Genomic DNA, 20478 nt, shown 5'->3' with positions numbered 1-20478 from the left:
AGGGGATTGTCCCCTCACACCAGCATACCTCCACTTCAATGGAATTATTCCAAATTTACACAGCAGTGTGAGAGGAAAATCAAGCCCAGTATCCGATTAATTAACGAGAAAGTCACAACTTACAGATAGTTTCCGTGTTCCTCTGAGGTAACTGGACAGCTACTGAAATATTCAGCTTCTAGTGTGAATGGAGCATCAATTCCAGTATGATTGGTAAGTGTTAGCTGGCGTGTTACTATGCTCTTCAATGCAACTTCAGATCCAAAATCCAACAAAAGACCTTGAGGACTTTGTAACATTTGCTTCTCATCACTAAAGATAAAAGTGACCTCAGATATTAAAGCTAGCACTCCTCTTTCTTCATAGCATAGAAACAGTTTAGGCAGAGTTGAGATTTCCAGCATAAGGCAGTTTTGATGTCCTTTGTTAAAAGGACCAACTAGCCTAAGATTTATACCACCAGCATTTGCCAGTATTGATTTGCCTCAATTAGATTCCTGTAGGAATTTATTTCAGGTGTAGTGATTATGCTGATCTGCTAAATTAAAGCTATTTTTTGTTCATCTGAAAAGAAGAAACAACAAGGACTTAAAGTACACTCTGAAACAGAGTAGTCATGCTAGGTATCACAAGAATACAATTAAAAATATCAGGCAGACATAGGCTTAGAAATTATCAAGGAGCGTTGCATTTGTCATATACCAGATTTGGCAACATGGCAGGAAAACTTCTAAACAGCCCAGGATATTTGATCTTAAATTGTATGGTATAGAACTCAACACTTTAATATCCATATCTAAGAGTTAAATTTACATATTTTAAACATTGCAGACAGTTACTGCGGTATGATGGGTGTAGGAGCCCCATCTCTTGGCTGGAAGCGAGAGGGCTAATTCTTTCACTCCAAGCAGAGAAAAGCAAAGATACTGAATTAGAATATAGATGGACTATTACAGTGCATTAGATGTTAAAAACCAACACACAAACCTGGGTGATTATTTTATAACACCTTCGTTTACCTGGTAACTTTACTGTCACAAGGTATCAAGTATGTAACATGTAGTCCCTTTACTTGGCCAGAAATGCCCAGAAAAAGAGGTTCAATCATATCTTCTATGCTACAGCAGAGGATAAGGTCATTCAGCTCATCCTAATAGGAGAAAGTCACATCTTCTTTGTAAATGGAGTCAAAGATACAGATGAAAGATGTCATAATCAAAAAATGTATTAGAAAAACACATACAAATCTTACTGGATTAAAAAAAACAAAATTGCAGGGGAAGACTGAGAAGTCTTACAGGTTGCTTCACATGGATTTCCTACCACACCATTGCATCAAAATTGTTTGATAGTAGGTACCAAATTAAAAATGTGCTGATGTTACTGTATGTTTTGTGTCAACATCAAATAATGTAAACCTAAAAATGCACCATTCCTGATTTTTCCCACATTTTCTGGTAGAAGCCTGTCTTTTCAGTGCTGGCCTGCTTGTGGAAATGGATCTCGTTGTCTGGACACATTAATTCTGACTTCCCTCCTTTAAGTTTTTCCAGGTAAGGAAGAATTAGGATATGTTTACACTACAGATGCTACAGTGGCATAGTTATGGCACTGCAGCTGCACAGCTGTAGTACCATAGTGTAGACACTTGCTACAGTGATGGAAGGGGTTTTTCCATTTCTCTCAAGAGGATGAGAGGTAGTAGGTAGGTCGACAGAAGAAATTTTCTGTCAGCCTAATGGTGTCTATACCAGGGTTTAGGATGACAACTATCTCTCTTGAAGGTGTGAATTTTTCACATCCCTGAGAAATGAGGTAGGTTGACCAAAGATTTAGGTGTAAGCAGGCCTTAGAATGAGAAAGTAGAATGGTGGGAATTAATGTAAGGAAGATGTTTTCAGGACCATAAAGTAAAATTTAATCAATTTAATATGTGTTTTAAGAATAAAAGGTCAAAAATAGTTTTGTATATTACAAAAGCAGCATTAATCATTAAGTATAAAGAAAAGGGCATAGTAGAAAAAAATTAAAGCAGCAAGCAAGCAGACTACAAAGTCGATTTAAGGTGCATATAATTTAAATATCTTCTGTCTTCAGTCATGTTAGTTTATGAAGCAGTTTGAGACAGATTCTATGCACAACTGCCTTGTACTATACTTGCAAGTGCTGTTTTTGCCACATGGACTTGAAATAAGAATCCCAGTGTCCCCTGTGCTATTGAAATTAGACCAGTTTTTAAACTTACCATAATATTAGCTGTTAGCTCTATACACAATTCTTTTTCTTCATGTGGGCCCAAAGTGCCACTTCTTGGGGAGACAGTGGCAGAGCAGAAAGCTGACTGACTTCCGATAAGCTATCAAGTAGGATAAACACTTGAACATTCAGTTAACTGTAATGAAATCTACTCCATTCAAAATTCATCTCAGATTGGAAATGATTGTCAGGATGAAGCAATACATAGAATCTCTATGTTTCAGGAAAACAACAGATCTGATATATAGAGTCGGGACACACTTCACATGCCCTTTAATTCCACTATGTTCAATTACTTAGATACTTTTTTCTTAATAGTAAATTAGGGCTGCCAATTAATCACAGTTAACTCACGCAACTAACTCAAAAAAAGTAATTGTGATAAAAATTTTTTATCACGATTAATCACATTTTTAAACTATAGAATACCAATTGAAATGTATTAAATATTTTTGAATATACTTCTACATTTTCAAATATGTTGATTTCAATTACAACACAGAATGCGAAGTGTACAATGCTCACTTTATATTATTTTTATTACAAATCTTTGCACTGTAAAAATGATAAACAGATAGTATTTTTCAATTGTACTGAAGTGCAATCTCTTTATCGTGAAAATGCAAGTTACAAATAAAGATTTTTTTTGTTACATAACTGCACTCAAACAACAAACAATGTAAAACTTTAAAGCCTACAAGTCCACTTAGTCCTATTTCTTGTTCAGCCAATCGCTCAGACAAACAAGTTTGTTTACATTTACGGGACATAATGTTTCACACTTCTTATTTACAACGTCACCTGAAAGTGAGAACAGGCATTTGCATGACATTGCAAGGTATTTACATGCCAGATATGCTAAACATTTGTATGCCTCTTCATTCTTTGGTCACCAGTCCAGAGGACGTGCTTCCATGCTGATGACATTCGTTAAAAAAAATGCAAATTTGTGACTGAACTCCTTGGAAAATTGAATGTCTCCTGCTCTGTTTTACCCACATTCGGCCATATATTTCATGTTAAAGCAGTCTTGGATGATGACTCAGCACATTGTTCATTTTAAGAACACTTTCACTGCAGATTTGACAAAATGCAAAGAAGGAACCAATGTGAGATTTCTAAAGATAGCTACAGCACTCAACCCAAGGTTTAAGAATCTGAAGAGGGATGAGGTGTGGAACATGCTTTCAGAAGTCTTAAAATAGCAACTCTCCGATGTGGAAACTACGGAACTGAACCACCAAAAAAGAAAATCAACCTTTTGCTGGTGGCATCTGACTCAAATGGTGACAATGAATATGCATTAGTCCACATTGCTTTGGATTGTTATTGAGCAGAACCCATCATTAGCATGGACACATGTTCTCTGGAAGGGTGGTTGAAGCATGAAGGGACATATGAATCTTTAGTGTATCTGGCATGTAAATATCTTGCAACGCCAGCTACAAACATGCAAACACCTGTTGTCACTTTCAGGTGACATTGTACACAAGAACTGGGCAGTATTATCTCCTGCAAACTGGCTGAACAAGAAGTAGGACTAAGTGGACTTGTAGGCTCTCACGTTTTACATTGTTTTATTTTGAGTGCAATTATTTTTTGTACATAATTCTACATTTGTAAGTTCAGCTTCCATGACAAAGAGATTGCACTATGTTATTTGTATTAGGTAAATTGAAACTATTTCTTTTGTTTTGTACTGTGCAAATATTTGTAATCAAAATAATAATAAAGTGAGCACTGTACACTTTGTATTCTCTGTGGTAACTGAAATCAATATATTTGAAAATGTAGAAAACATCCAAAAATATTTAAATGAATGCTATTCTATTATTCTCTAACAATGCAATTAATCACGATTAATTTTTGTAATCACATGATTAATCACAATTAAATTTTTTAGTCGCTTGACAGCTCTAATAGTAATTATTATTATATGTCCACTTTTCCCACACAAGTCTGCCTCCAAAGCCCAAATGTGGTATAAAGGCCCAGAACAAGGGATTTCTCAGTTACCTCATAATATAATCACAAAATCATAAATTAATTCCAATAAATCAATGGAATTCCTGACACAGCCCAGGGTGACAGTAACTTACAGGAGTTACCAGTACTGCTGGAGTCCTGAGGGGGGCATGGCCTCAACCGCAAGAGGCGGTACCTCTCAAGATTTAAAGGCCCTGGGGCTCAGGGGTGGGATTTAAAAGGCCTGGAGCTCCCACAGCTGTGGGGAACCCCACTGAGCCTTGCCAGGTTGGGGCAGGGATCTCCTGCCGCTGCGGGAGCTCTGAGCCCTTTAAATCCGGCCCCAGCCCAACCGCCGGAGCTGCTGGCAGGATTCAATGGGCTCTGGGCTCCCCACAGCCGTGGGAGCTCTGAGTCCTTTAAATCCCAGCCCCAGCCCGGCTGCCAGAGCTGCGGGTGGGATTTAAAGGGCTCTGGGCTGCCCGCAGCCACGGGAGCTCTGAGCCCTTTAAATCCGGCCCCAGCCCAGCCGCCAGAGCTGCGGGAGGGATTCAAAGGGCTCTGGGTTCCCCGCAGCTGCGGGAGCTCTGCAGGGCCACCGGGAGGTGGGGGAGGGCAAAGGGGGCAATTTGCCCCAGGCCCCCACGAGAATATAATATTCTATAGTTTTGCAACTTTTTTTTATGGAAAGGGTCCCCAAAATTGCTTTGCCCCAGGCCCCCTGAATCCTCTGGGTGGCCCTGGACTCTGAGCCCTTTAAATCCCGGCCCCAGCCCAGCCGCCGGAGCCGCGGGCAGGATTTAAAGGGCTCTGGGCTGCCTGCAGCCATGGGAGCTCTGAGCCCTTTAAATCCCGGCCCCAGCCCGGCCGCCGGAGCCCAGAGCCCTTTAAATCCCCACCACGGAAGCCGGTGCGAGCTGGCACGGTGTACTGGCTCTTGCAGGTACGCCATACCGGACCATACCGGCTTACTTTCACCTCTGGACGCAGCACAATACTTTATGTAACACGGTGGCTAAGTCTGTCCTGTCCCTTCTCGAGTAGCTAGTCAACAGAGAGAATAAGATATATCTACTGCTCCCAGTTAATAGAGTTAGGGTATGTCTACACTACCTGCCAGATCAGCGGGCAGCGATTGATCCAGCAGTGGTCAATTTATCACATCTAGTCTAGTAGCGATAAATCGACCCCCGAGCACTCTCCCATCAACTCCTGTACTCCACCGCCCCAAGAGGCACAGGGAGAATCAATGGGGGAGTGGCAGCAGTCAACTCACCACAGTGAAGACACCGCGGTGAGTAGGTCTAAGTACGTCGACTTCAGCTATGTTATTCACGTAGCTGAAGTTGCGTAACTTAGATCAATCCTCCCCCGCCCCAGTGTAAACCAGGCCTTAGTCCTTTAGCTAAAGGGAAAGGACTGTGCCTTAGAGCAAGGGTTCTCAGCCCTTTTCTTGCTGAGGCCCCCCTCAACCCGCTATAAAAACTCCAGGGCCCAGCGGGGCTGGGAGGGGACCCTTGGCATAAGCGTAGTTTGACTTCTACTTTGGGAGGTAAGGGTTGGTGGGGCTTGGGCCATCTCCACACAGCGGGGTCCATGGAGGGAGCACCATCTCCACCCCCCGACTCACGTCAGCGGGCCACCCAGCCTGTCTGGCCTGTGGGGCCGCAACCAAAAAATATAATTCAAAGGGGGGACTCAGTTCAAAAAGCTTGAAATCCGCTCAGGGTGCAGGCAGGGGGCAGTTAGGGGCTGTGTGCAGTGAGGGGTGTGGCTCAGGGTGCAAGGAGGGGGCAGCTAGGGGCTGCGTGTGGGCAGGGAAGTATCAGGGTGAAGGCAGGGGATAGCCTCGTGCCACTCTTGGCTGGGGAGGGGGGATGCCAGCTTCAGCCCCGTACCACTCCCAGCTTTGGTGGGGGGCCACCAGCTTCAGCCCCATGCCACTCTCAGCTTCAGACCCACACGTGGCTTGGGAAACCGGATTTCATCTGTGGGGCCACGTGGCCCCCCTTAAAAGGCTCACGGACCCCAGGTGGCCATGGACCCCTGGTCGAGTACTGGTGCCTTAGCGCAAGAGTTCCCAGGTTTATTTCCTGCTGATGACCCAATCAAGGGGTCACTACACAGAGGACACATCTCAGAAGTTATCTTATTATTTTTATTATTTGTATTATGATAGCAACTACAGAGCTCAGCCCCTATCTTGTGTCACTACTAACTGTCACACTAGAAAGTCACTTACCTCTTCCCAAAAGTATTTTGCTGGCAGCAGAGTCTGGTTAAATAGTTTGACAGTTGCTTGTGCTGGAACTCCAATATAAATTTCACTGAACACCAAGTGACTAGAGATCAGACATGCTTGGGGGGTCTGAACTTCAACAAAAACAGGAAGATGACTGGAAAAAGACACACAAATGGCCCAGTTTTACTGTTGCATAATTAGTGAATTAATAGAGACATTCTGGGAAGCATGAGGGTAGTGTTAATTTAGCAATATGTGTAACTGAGTAGCTTATTGATGTATTATACAATTCTGAATGCTGCGGGTGTGGATCATTGTCCATTTCAGGAGACAAAAATATCAAAACTAAAACATGGCTTAGAGGAAAACTTCCATTTTTTCCTCACCTTCCTTCTCCATTTTCGACGTCTAGCTCTAATACTGTCTGGAGACGTTGACATAGCAAGGACCTGAACAGAACAGACACACTGCATTTGCCCAAAGGAGGTAATTCTCCATCAGATGGCTGAATCGTGAATGGGGATGCCTATGTGATAGAGAAACAAATGTGAATGTCACTCAGAACCTTACTAGGCAGTGTAAAATGCTGAACTCAAGTTCTCAGTTTGGTAAGATTTTTGCATATCATGCAGATAAAGACCCAAACTGAAGAACTCAGGATATCAATCAGGAGAATGAGAATACAGCACATGATATTGTGGATCTTCCACTGTTAGAGGTAAGAAGTACCTTTTAATTAACTAGACAGGGTCCCTCTTTTAGTTCTGCTAGACTGACTCATTCTGTCCAAGAAAGCTGTGCTTACAAAACGTCTTAAGACCATATTTTGGCCAAAAATCATGTCCAACTTCTACTGACTACTGTAGGAATTACATGAACAACTCTAAGGGCAGAATTTTGCCTTTTATGTTTTAGAGATATGGACCTACAATGATTCTTTATATAAAAATAAAAAACATCTATCCCAGATTCTAGGTGCCCCAGACATTTATTTTAAAACCCAAAGCATGACAAATCCAGCCACAAACCCCACCATATGCTAGCAATAATCAGCTATCTGATACAGCTCCCTATGCTCCTCAGAGTTGACCCTCAGCCACTAGCCTCCCTACCCCCAAAATCCTGGATTTGTAGCATGCTCTGAAGGTCAGCATATTCTGGCTATCACAGACCAAAATGGGAGTGTGTTCCAAAGCAAACTGGCCCTCCTGGGAAACACCCCGCCAGCAGCCCCTTCTCTTTTAAACCACGAAATCTTCATCTTGCTTCTGCTGATTTTAACTGCAACTGTATAGCATGAAGAGAGACTTGATCTTTCAAATAAGTAAGTTCCAGGCCTTTATAGGTCAAAGACAATCTTAATTATCATCTTAATCCAGAAACTCATGGGCAGCCAACTCAGGCTAGGTCTACACTAAGGCGCGGAGTTGACCTAAGATACATAACTTCAGCTACGCAAATAGTGTAGCTGAAGTCGGCATATCTTAGGTCGATTTACCTGGCCGTGAGAACGGCAGCGAGTCGACCGCTGCCGCTCCCCCGTCGACTCCACTTCCACCTCTTGTGCGCGGTAGAGTTCGAGTCGACGACAAAGCAATCGGGGATCGATTTTATCATGTCTACACTAGATGTGATAAATTGATCTCCAATAGATCGATCACTACCCGCCAATTCAGTGGGTAGTGTAGACATGCCCTCAGATTACAAAGGACCAACTTTCTTAACAAATTTCCAGCATCAAGCTCCAAAGAGATTTAATATGTATCCCAGGCACAGTATGACAGTGGCATGAATCACTATGTCCAGCAGATCTTTCCCTTGAAAGAACATGGGATCAAATCTGGTTTTCAGTGAGGGTGGCAGAGATACACCTTCCTGTTCATAATAGCTCCCTGTTCATAACAGCTATGAATGTACCAAGATTAACAGTGCCAAAAATATTCTGTGGAGCAGGGCAGATAAATCTGGCACTGGGGACAGGTATACAAGAAGATTAGCGTGACCATCATTTTAAACCATGTCTAAGCCAGTTTTTGTCCAACAGATACCATCTAAGATAGCGGTTCTCAAACTTTTGCACCGGTGACCCCTTTCACATAGCAAGTGTCTGAGTGCAACCCCCCCCCATACATTCAAAATACTTTTTTATATATTTAACACCATTAAATGTTGGAGGTAAAGGTGGGTTTGGGGTGGAGGCTGACAGCTCGTGACTCCCTGAGGAGTCCCGACACCCAGTTTGAGAACCCCTGATCTAAGAAGACAGATTTCCTAGACAAACAATGGGGTCAAGAATATGGATGGAATATATTTGACACATAACATTCTAGGTGATCATAAACAATATTTTTGATATTTTATTGGGCATGAAGTTTTATAGTTGTTTTTGTGACAAATTTGCACTTTTTCAAATGTATTGTTTAATAATCATAAGGCCCAATCCTGCAAGGTGCTGATATCCTCCCAGGAGGATCCTATTAACAGCAGTGGGAGTTGAGGTCATTCACTACCCCTAAGAACATGCTCAGCATATCACAGAATAAGGCCAGCAGGGAATCTGTGCTAGGCACATTATAAATAGAAACAAAGAAAAATGGCTAAACATTATTGCACTTAATAAAACTTGTGCTGTACTTTCTTGATGTGCAAAAATCAGTTTGTTCATCACCATAAGAAAACTGAAATTACTTTTCTGATTTGGGGGATGAAATTTAGTTCCCCGAGAACTGAGACACAAATGATAAAGAAGATAGTGTAGCTGGCTCTGGGCAGGGTTGTACAGAACTATATTACCAGTCTTATAAAGAACCTCTTGGAATGACTTACATCTTCGTTCCTTTCAGCTAAGCAAGCTTGACTTTCTTGCATTGTCCACCATGCTGGCAATTGACTTAGGTTTTGAATCTCAAAGGTACTTAACACATTTTCTCCCAATTTAATTAAACCTAAATGGAGTGATGGAACATTGATAGAGAGAGCTGGACCCTAGGACATCAAGAAATATACATTAAAATAGATATCAATACCAAAGTTGCCTGATTAAAAAGCATACATTAGCTAAGATTTGTGTTTACATTAACTTAGAACAGAAAGCAAAGGTTCAGTTTCTGATACAGAAGACATCACAAAATCACCAAGAAAATATCCTCCTTCTGATTAATATATCTCACTACACTGAGACTTCATTGTGGCCCAGGAGTCCCTCAATGCTAACTGGCAGAGGGCACCCCATACCATAACTCACCTACAGCCTGATACAAACACATTCCCCCCAAACAATGTATCTAAAAGGTGTCATGTAAGGTATGCAAACCAATAACATGCTGGTCATTAATACTATTGAATGATGAATGTACGGATGGTGTATAAAGAATTATAAATGTGTACTGAAAATATGTTCTTAAAAGGTATTTTGCAAACAGTGCATAAGCCTGTCCTGTCCTAGACAAAGGAATGTGTTTAGCCTCTTTTCCTTTGTCTCCAGTGTAAACTGACATGAAGACAATGAAGATTACATCCACATATAAGATAAACAAAGCCATCAAGCTAAATGCATGGGAGACGGGCAGACAACTTAATGATTATGATGCAGCCTTCTTGGCTCTTGAAAGAGTGACAGTAGACTTTGGTAAATACAAGCAGAAAGAGAGTGCCAGTTTGGCATCTGTCACCTGGCAGACAAAGGGAAAGCCACACCTTTTGAGCTCATGAAGAGTGGATCCTCTTGGCCTGAAAACCAAGAGTAGCTGGAAATGACTATTAGTGAGAAACCTGCTTAGACAAAAGTTAAGTTTTAGTCACTAGAAAGTGTGTTTTGTTTTATTTGTAACCATATCTGTGCCTTCTATTCTTATCTATAATCATTTAAACATGTTCCTTTTAATAAACAATCCATCTCAGTGCTGTGTATTTAACTGAAGGGTGCAGTCCTCGGCTAAACTAACAGGATGATGCTTGTTCTGTCTCTTTGGAGGCAGCAAACATAATAACCTCTGTCAGTATCCAGTGAGAGGTATTGGATATTGCAGGTAAGATGGTTTTGGGGAGACTCAGGACTGGAAGAGCTGTTGGTGTTATCCTGCAAGGAGTAACCAGGATGAGGCCATTCTGCAGTGAGCATGCTGCTGGTGTCAGGGCTCTCAGCCAAAACTGCACAGTACAGAAGCACTTAGGGTTACAGGACAGGTGGTGACAGAATCGTTACTCTCTGGGTGAACCCCCTCAAAGTGTCACATTCATGTCAGTACTTTTATGTGAATTTAGTATTCCTAAAGACTGAAATCCTCTTTTGAGACCTGATCCAAAGCCCACTAAAGTCAATGGCAGTCTTTCCATTTACTTCAGTGGGTTTTAGATTAGGCCCTTTCTGCAAAGAACATATACAACACAGGGAGCAGCTGAGGAAGCCTGGCCATACTACCTTAACCTGTATTTTCCCTACACTGGGGGCCAGACTTCTAGAAGTCCCAGCCTACCTGTCTGTAACAGCAATTTACAACCACAAAATCTGGACCTGCAAAAATGAACTGCAGTGTAGTGAGGTCGTGTGGCTCCCCACTGCCCCGGAGGGGGAAGAGCCCATCCAGAGGCCGGAGTGGGTGGAGCTAGGGACCTCTGAGCCCGCCCCTCAGAGGGTCAGGCGGTGACCCGGAACTATAAAGGCCGGCCTTTGGAGCTTAGTAGGAGCCCAGCCGCTGGAGACAACAGACGTCCCTAGCGGAGCCTGCGACTGGGAAACCCTCATGGCCCAAGACGGCCGCCCAGCTTGGCCGGACTGGCCCTGCTCCCGCTATCTGGAGGAGTTGCCAGACCGGCCCTGCACCCGCTATCCGGAGGAGTTGCCAGACCGGCCCTGCACCCGCTATCCGGAGGAGTTGCCGGACCTGCCGATCAACCCCTGCCCTGAAGAACCCATGCTCCTGGACCCCCCAGAGGCCAACCCCTGGACCCAGGTAAGGCCCGAGGCGGAGTGTGGAAGTAGCTTGGGAAAAGCCGACCCCAGTCTGGCTGCAGCACTGCCAGAGCCTATGTCGGTGTGTTGCGGCCAGGATCCCCACTGACTAAGCAGCATATCTTTGGCCACTGCTAGGGCCCCAGGTTGGGACGCAGTGGAGTGGGAGGCCTGCATCCCCCCTGCCACCCAACTCCTGGGTGGCAGACTCCCCCTCTCCCTGGCCTGAGGAGCCTGGGGCCTATGGTTACTGCTCAGCCTTGCCCCCAGACTCAGCGTTTGTTGCCCCGCCCTGACCTAGGGCCTGGGCTTAATACTGTTGCTACTGCTCAGCCCTGCCTGAGGGCCTGAGCCCCCTGACTCAGCGTTTGTTGCCCCGTCCCAACCTAGGGCCGGGGCTTAATACTGTGTACTACTATTGCTCAGCCCTGACTGAGGGCCTGGACCCAGACTTAGAGGTGTTGCCCTGCCCTGAGCCAGGGCCGGGCTAACCACATTTCGGCTGACTACAGCAAGGGCTACTGAGGGAGACCCCCTGGCCGGACTAACTCCCCAGAACCAACGGTGTGTAGTGAGCCGATGTGGCTCCCCACTGCCCTGGAGAGGGTTGAGCCCCGGTAAACGCTTGTACATGCAGGCACAAACTGCACCCAAAACTCAAATGTGCTCTACTTATCTAATTGTGGGCATAAACTGGATTACTCAGATTTATCTTTATTGTTTATTTGAGGGGTACAAACTGTCTGCACAAAAAGGAGGCAGGCCCTTTAAAAACTTTATCCCCTTGAAAATCTAGCCTTGTACTTCAACCCCAGGACTATCTCAGCGCACTGCCTACACCCTAGAAAAATTACTAATTATTCATAAGAGTGTCAACCCTGGGTCCTTGTTCCCTCAGAACAAGGTTAAAAGGAGTTTGTCTGCTTGCATAGACAGTGCCACATAAATTTGGCTTACACTCAGCTTGATGGCATTTATCTGTTTGTGTGTATGAAACACAACACCACCTAATCAATTCCAAAATGTCCAGAAATGTTTTATGCAGCAATAGGCAGAAACCTATTAACTCTGGTGAAAACTGGAAGAAGGAAAAGGGGGACACATGAAGCCACTGGCATCTGGTTAGCGGAACCGCAGCTTTAGCCACATCTGTAACTGTCTCAAAGACAGATGGAAGAACTGGTTGATGGCAACCGTTAACACCTTCCAGCATACCAATACCTCCCATTTCAGTTCTGCTTATTGACCCAATACAGTGTAAAATGCTGAATGACTTATCTTCCGGTGGGAGGGAATGGGAGGCATCCACACAGCCCCCAGCATGGGGAGGGGAGACAAATGCAGGGATCTTGGCATGGCAGGAAGGATACAGAGGTACTGGCATGAGAAGACAGGGGCAGGTACACAAATACACAGTGTGATACTGCACCCATATTCTTCACAGTGATATTATTATATGATTATGGCCTAATGATGATGCATTTTATGCAAGATGGGTTATGTGAGATGTCATTGGAAAGGTTATCATTTGCTGAACATGATTATCCTATTTGTATGCATGTATCATTTTTTGATACATTGGAAGGGCCAATTCAGAGCAACGTGCCACTAGGAAAAAACAATAGGCCTTAGGAGAAGCTTATCCCTCACCTGATGAGCCTTCCTGTGAACGCTCCAAACAGGCTGTGAACGATGGCTGCTATGACTGTACAAGGACATGTGATGAGACCACAGGTCTCTAGACTCCATCTTGGAATGTCAGTATTTTTCCACCAACCAGTCTGGGAACAAAGCTTCGGGAACAAAGGGTTCCCACCATATGCAAAAGCTATTTAAGGCAGTAGTGACATCATCTGGTGTTCTTTGCTCCCCACACAAGACAACTCCTGAAAAGACCTGAGGAATAAAGATTGAACTGGGAGAAGTGCTGGACCCACGCTAAAGGCATTTTTAGCCTGTGAATGAAACACCTAGGGATTCCAAGATCTAAGGAAAGTGCAGCTTACCCCTTAAACTACAGCCTGCTTGTATCATCTGTTAGGGTGAGAATCTGCTATTCATATCTAATACATTTAATATATTAAGTTTAGTTTGTGGCTTTGTTTATTTGCTAGGTAATCTGATTTGATCTGTTTGCTATCACTTACAATCACTTAAAATCTATCTTTTGTAGTTAATAAACTTGTTTCTGCTTTACCTAAACTAGTGAGTTGGAGTGAAGTGTGTGGGAATCATAACATGACAAAAGCTGTTGCATATTCCTCTCCACACTGAGGGAGGGGGCGAATTTTATGAGCTTATGCTGTACAGTTCCCTGTGCAATGCAAGATGGTATAATTTTGGGTTTATACTTCAGATGGGGTATGTGCCTGAGTAACTGAGAGTAGCCTTCCCATGTAGGAGCTGGTCAGAGAGCGTGCTTGTAACTGCAGCTGGGTTGTCCCTACCTGTTTGTATGCTGGTGAAAGTGCAGGCTGGAGGGCTTTATAGCTTGTCACAGCAATACAGTGTGAGAGGGAGCCCAGGCTGGTGGGTCAAGGGGCTCAGTGGTACCCAGTTCCAGGGGGCACCCGGGGAGAACCCGTCCGTCACACACAGATCCTATGGCACTGGCGACCTTGGAACAGGGAGCACAAGAGCTCCTGACATCACAAGGGAAGAATGGGGGACTGGTATAGGGGGAGGGAGGAATAGAGGACACACATACTGTGGAATGTGGCAGAGTAGGGAATGAAAGGGGCATACAGAGCCTCTGCAATGGGGAGGGAAAGGAGAGACAAAGGGGAGACACAGGAATGGAGGGAACAGGATAGGGTGCAAACAGAACCCCTGGCATGGGGTAGGTGAGGATGGGTTACAGGAAGTCCCTGTAATAGAGGAGGAAGGTAGGGTAGCATAAAGGGACCTTGTGGTGAGGAATGGGGGAATGCAAGGAGCCCCGACATGTGCAATGAGCTCAGCCTACAGAAGCAACAAAATGTGCAGCCCTCTAGTTTATATACACCTAGTGAACCGAAGAGTGCTAACTAGTGATGAAATAAGAGATTTCTTCTAGATATTGGACTGAGACCACCAACTCATTTCACATAGGCCACTCACCAGCCATTAGATAGTACTGAACGTCAGACACCCAAAAGGTGAGAGGCTATATATATACATATATCATTATATCCCATCACTAGCAACTCCCTCAGCCAGCCCATTCTCCTGAAACATTGTATTTGTTGTCACCTTAAAAGCAGCCTCCACATGCAGCACAACTGGCTCCACAGAGTGTTCGATTTTACAGTGCAGATTATGGCTGGCATATCCAGGTTTGCCTCCAGTAAAATTCAATTCAAATTCACAAAATTCACTGGCATCTAGAAAAGAAAAAATCAGTTTCTTCGTAATCATCATCTTTCCCCTCCTCCTCCCTTTAAAACACAAACACACACCGCTAAATCCCCAAAGCCATTAGAAGTCAATGGGAAGACTCCCATTGACTTCCACCTGCTTTAGACTAGGCCCTTATTTCACAAACATATGTTGACAACATCACACTCTACCATTTCTTTCTTAATGTAACACTCAACAATTTAAATATTTCTACTAATAATTAATTACAAAGCACAGAAACTTTACCTAACACTCCAGTATGAGGTTCAACTTCAACTATATCACGTGCACTGATTTTTCCCCATGTATATTTGATGGATGATTTGCTGTTATTCCACATCTAAACAATTGAAAAATTAATGAGCTAAATAATGCATTCTAAGCTTTCACGGGAGTCTGCAAAATGCCAATATGTTGTCATTTGTGCTGCCTTAGAAACAAGGTATTTCAGTGTTTGCCCTGTTTCAATTTTATCTTCAACAGTGAACTCATGTCAAAACCTATCTACTATAAACATGCTAATATCAGTTTTAGGATCTGACAGGTCTACCTGTATCACCATAGTACCTGAGCACTTACCCTGAAATGAACCAAGAACAAACAAAAAACATAAAACATTGAGGGCTAAAGTTAAACCCAGAAAAGTGAGGATATCCAAAGCTAATGTTAGAATATAGCAATGTATGTGCTCCAGGAACATCCATTGTGCCTAGTTACATGCATTGAACAACAATATAAAGTTAGAAGTAAACAAACCTTAAATGCTTTTTTTACATTTACGCCAATAAAGTTTTCTCCAGGGATGATGATGACATATGGTTCCAAAAGGAGTTGAAATGGTTCTGTTGAACCTTTAACTTCTATTTCCAGTGCAATCACATCATCTGTTTTGGATTCTGAATTTCCAAGCATCACCTGCTTTTCTGAACTGTATGAGGAAATCATCAAAATTACTGAGCAGATTTTGCATTTATATATGATCTGATCTAGCATGATATGGGGGGTTGATTTGCCTTTAACTTACACTGGTGTGAATCAGCTGTAACTTTATTAAAGCCATGAAGTAAAACTGGAATGAGAGGTGAATCAGACCCAGGGTATCTAGTGGTTAGAGTAGGACACTGGGAGTATTGAGCTCTCCTAGCTCCCACTAACTTCAGCTGAAGTTGAAGGTGCTCACCACCTCTGAACATCCGGTGTCTAAAACTGGACACTTAAAAAATTAAGGCACCTAAAATTACAGGCCACTTGTGGAATTTGGGGCCTTAACTTTTTGTGCCTCAGCTAATAATCATGATAACAACATTACCTTTTTTATAGAGATGTTGTGAGAATTAATGTTTGTAAAGCACTTTCAGCTGTACTGATGGAAAGTGCAGTATAAATACAGAGTGTTATTTATGGGTGGGCACAGTGTGCACTAAAGCTAAACTTTACTACTGCCAATTCCCATAACAGGCCTTTTTTGCAATTGCTCATAACCTTCTCAAACAAACTGTGTTTGAAAGGAAGTTTTCTATGATAGGCCTCAACCTTGGCAATGAATATTTTTTGGCTGATCTTTTTTTGAATTACGCAAATGTGGAAAATATAATCATTCTTCCCCATACATTCTGATGGGCATCTTTGCAAATAATTCAGAAAAGAGTGAAGCTAGAAAGTTCAAACTTGGCTTGTTGTTTATTAAATCATTAGCAAGAAATAATGTAATATGTAAAGTGATTAATCAATAAAGTAAGGAGTCTGAATAAATACAAAGATGGAGGTGGCAGATAAAGCCTTTTGGCTGTAGGTCTGAATTCAATCCTGATTGGTGCATGAAAACTGTAAATATCCGCTGGCTGTTCATTGGTCTATATGAAATGAGTATAGTCTTCCCAGTTCAACTTCCAGTGGCAGGTATCTATACCACAAAGACCACTATGACAATTGGCAATAATTGGCAAACTTGCTGGTAGTCTCAGCAGAAAGGCCACGGAATGAATGGGCATGGAGACTGAATTACCTCTTGCCCACAAAGGTGGTCCCTCTGGGAAGTACTAAAGCATGTGGGAAAGCTTGCAATGATGCTATCTGTCCTGCTATCTATTCTGTGGATAAATTATTTAGCATTGTCAATCCAGGACCATTCACAGGCATCACAATCACTAGAGAAATAAACAACCACCAATAAACTTAATGCTAATAATTTAGTTATACTATTATATGTCTGTTGCATGTCACTACTGCTTTTCAGCTTACCTAGGTGGCTCTGGGATGTCCCTCAGTACAATTTGAATCACACTGTGATAATCTTTCAGCTATATGAAAGAGGACACAACATAAATCAGTTATGCTGAGGTACCCATCTCCTCCTCCCCCAAAATCAAAAGAACATTTAAAATGGGGGAAAATGGATGCAAAATAATCTATAATTAAAAGGTAAAGGACTACAACTATATTGCATGGTTACAAGAAAAATACTTATTAAAGTAGAACCTCAGAGTTAGGAACAGGTTGGGAATGGAGGTTGTTCGTAATTCTGAAATGTTCATAACTCTGAACAAAACGTTATGGTTGTTCTTTCAAAAGTTTACCTTGGAACACTGACTTAATACAGATTCGAAACTTTGCTATGCAGAAGAAAAATGCTGCTTTTAACCATCTTAGTTTAAATGAAACAAGCACAGAAACAGTTTCCTGACCTTGTCAAATCTTTTTTTAAACTTTCCCTTTATTTTTTAGTAGTTTACATTTAACACAGTACTGTACAGTATTTGCCTTTTTTTTGGTTTCTGCTGCTGCCTGATTGCATACTTCTGGTTCCAAATGAGGTGTGTGCGGTTGACTGGTCAGTTCGTAACTTTGGTGATCGTAACTCTGAAGTTCTACTGTAATTCAGACATTTTCCTTACCATATCTTATAATTTGCCCTGGTATATTACATACTGTAGACAAATATCTGCAAGATTTCCCTAAATCAAGAATAAAATTACTTTAATGCCTTAACAGCTGAAGTTATCTTTGTCTATTTTGTCTATCCATCCCACTAATATCAAAATTCAGAGGTCATCAAACCCCAAACTGTGCTTGAAAAAGAAGCACTGTTGTACCTGTTGGCAATATTAAGCTTGAAGATGGCTCCTCTTTTCTCCTAATAGTGTGAAGGAATGACATACAGTTGGACCTTAATACTGTAATGTGTTACAAAGAGCTCACTTATTTATAAATATCAGTAATCTGAATAATGTAATATGTGTCACTATGAAACACTACTAATTCAGTTTTCTATTAACCTGTATTAAGATCTTTCTTAAACCACAATAAATTCCACTCCTGTTTAGGCAGTTATGTGATCCTAATCACTATAGTATCAGAATACCCCCAACTCTGAACTCTGTAATCTGTTTGGATCAAGTCTTTTAAAATATACACTAAGCCAATTCTGCTCTGATACCACCATAAATGAAGTTAATGAAGTTAATGATGCTGAATCAGTATAAAATTGAGATCAGAATCAGGCTCAATATTTTGCAACCAAAACATATTTTTCTTTAATAACATCATAGATTTTTAATATTGTGTGTCACAGCATCACAACAGTTGATTAAACTTAATTCAAAAAGCTCTACAGCAAGGTTTTTATGACTTGCATAAAAATACACAGCTGGAATTTACAGGAAATAAGAAATCTTGACCCGTACCTCCTGTGGGGCATAAGTGAGAGTAAAGTCGTGATCAGTGTGGGGCTGCAGAATTCCCAGGTTAGGATTTAGAGAGAAAGCTGACTCTACATCGAGGTGGTACTTGACCTTTGCAAGGTCCCCAGTTTCGTCAGGCATTAATGGTTGCAGATTAGGTTTCATTATCTGCCAGTAGAAAGGAAGTTCCACATGACTGCAAATAGATTAATAAACAGAAAAAGACTATAATACCAAATATTTAGATAGGTTTCAGAGTGGCAGCCTTGTTAGTCTGTATCAGCAAAAAGAATGAGGAGTCCTTGTGGCACCTTAGAGACTAACACATTAGAGACTAACACATTTATTTGAGCATAAGCTTTCGTGGGCTAAAACCTCCTTCATCAGATGCATGCAGTGGAAAATACAGTAGGAAGATATATATACACAGCGGTCATGAAAAAATGAGTGTTGCCATACTAACTCTAATGAGAGTAATCAATTAAAGTGGGCTATTATCAGCAGGAGAAAAACAATGTTTGTAGTGATAATCAGGATGGCCCATATCCAACAGTTGACAAGAAGGTGTGAGTAATAGCTGGGGGAAAAAATAGCATGAGGAAATAGGTTTTACTTTGTGTAATGACCCATCCACTCCCAGTCTTTATTCAAGCCTCATTTAATGGTGTCCAGTTTGCAAATTAATTCCAATTCTGCTGTTTCTTGCTGGAGTCTGTTTTTGAAGTTTTTTTTGTTGGAGTATTGCGACTTTGAGGTCTGTAATTGAATGACCAGGGAGTGTTCTCCAACTGGTTTTTGGATGTTATAATTCTGATTTGTGTCTATTTATTCTTTCACGTAGAGACTGTCCGGTTTGGCCAATGTATACGGCAGAGGGGCATTGCTGGCACATGGTGGCATATATCACATCGGTAAATGTGCAGGTGAACAAGCCTCTGATAGTGTGGCTGATGTGATTAGGTCCTATGATGGTGTCCCCTGAATAGATATGTGGACAGAGTTGGCAATGGACTTTGTTGCAAGGACAGGTTCCTTCCTGGTTTGGTGTTTTTGTTGTGTGGTGTGTGGTTGCTGGTAAGTATTTGCTTCAGGTTTGGGGGCTGTCTGTAAGTGAGGACTGGCCTGTCTCCCAGGATCTGTGAGAGTGAGGGATCGTCCTTCAGGAAAGGTTGTAGATACTTGATGATGCACTGAAGAAGTTTTAGTTGGGGGCTGAAGTGATAGATAGTGGCGTTCTGTTACTTTCTTTGTTGGGCCTGTCCTGTAGTAGGCGACTTCTGGGTATTCTTCTGGCTCTGTCAATCTGTTTCTTAACTTCAGCAGGTGGGTATTGTAGTTGTAAGAATGCTAGATAGAGATCTTGTAGGTGTTTGTGTCTGAGGGGTTGGAGCAAATGCTGCTGTATCTTAGAGCTTGGTTGTAGACAATGGATTGTGTAGTGTGGTCTGGATGAAAGCTGGTGGCATGTAGGTAAGTACAACAGTCAGCAGGTTTCCAGTATAGGGTAGTGTTTATGTGACCATCACTTATTAGCACTGTAGTGTCCAGAAAGCGAATTTTCTTGTGTGGAGTAGTCCAGGCTGAGGCTGAAGGTGGGATGGAAATAGCTGAAATCCTGGTGGAATGTCTCAAGGGCTTCTTCTCCATGGGTCCAGATGATGAAGATGTCATCAATGTAGCACAAGTAGAGTAGGGGCATTAGGGAATGAGAGCTGAGGAAGTGTTGTTCTAAGTCAGCCATAAAAATGTTGGCATACTGTGGGTCCATGCAGGTACTCATAGCAGTGCCACTGACTTGGAGGTATACATTGGATGGGCCACTACACAAAATAAAACCTATTTCCCCATGCTAATTTTTCCCCTACTGTTACTCACCTCTTCTTGTCAACTGTTGGAAATGGGCCATCCTGATTATCACTATAAATGTTGTTTTTCTTTTGATGATAATAGCCCACCTTAACTGTTTACTCGTTATAGTTAGTATGGCGACACCCATTTTTTCATGA

At 42.4% G+C, this 20478-nt stretch overlaps 1 protein-coding gene across 2 annotated transcripts in view; it reads right to left on the bottom strand.

The window, feature by feature from the left end:
* Window positions 1–20478, bottom strand: part of DLEC1 (DLEC1 cilia and flagella associated protein) — an 80781-nt gene that overhangs the window by 36657 nt on the left and 23646 nt on the right. For both annotated transcript variants that reach the window (XM_030549983.1, XM_030549984.1), the window contains 11 exons: window positions 18476–18668; window positions 17034–17092; window positions 15549–15720; window positions 15039–15132; window positions 14646–14776; window positions 9290–9448; window positions 6850–6989; window positions 6464–6617; window positions 2246–2356; window positions 1020–1150; window positions 124–312 (listed from right to left, as the gene is read on the bottom strand). In XM_030549983.1, coding sequence (XP_030405843.1) covers window positions 124–312; window positions 1020–1150; window positions 2246–2356; window positions 6464–6617; window positions 6850–6989; window positions 9290–9448; window positions 14646–14776; window positions 15039–15132; window positions 15549–15720; window positions 17034–17092; window positions 18476–18668 — 1533 coding nt within the window. The remainder of the gene's footprint in view (window positions 1–123; window positions 313–1019; window positions 1151–2245; window positions 2357–6463; window positions 6618–6849; window positions 6990–9289; window positions 9449–14645; window positions 14777–15038; window positions 15133–15548; window positions 15721–17033; window positions 17093–18475; window positions 18669–20478) is intronic.

This window comes from Gopherus evgoodei, chromosome 2 (genome assembly GCF_007399415.2).
Source record: "Gopherus evgoodei ecotype Sinaloan lineage chromosome 2, rGopEvg1_v1.p, whole genome shotgun sequence".
NCBI lineage: Eukaryota > Metazoa > Chordata > Testudines > Testudinidae > Gopherus > Gopherus evgoodei.
The sequence above is the reverse complement of the archived record's forward strand: the minus strand, read 5'-3'. Positions and strand labels throughout refer to the sequence as shown.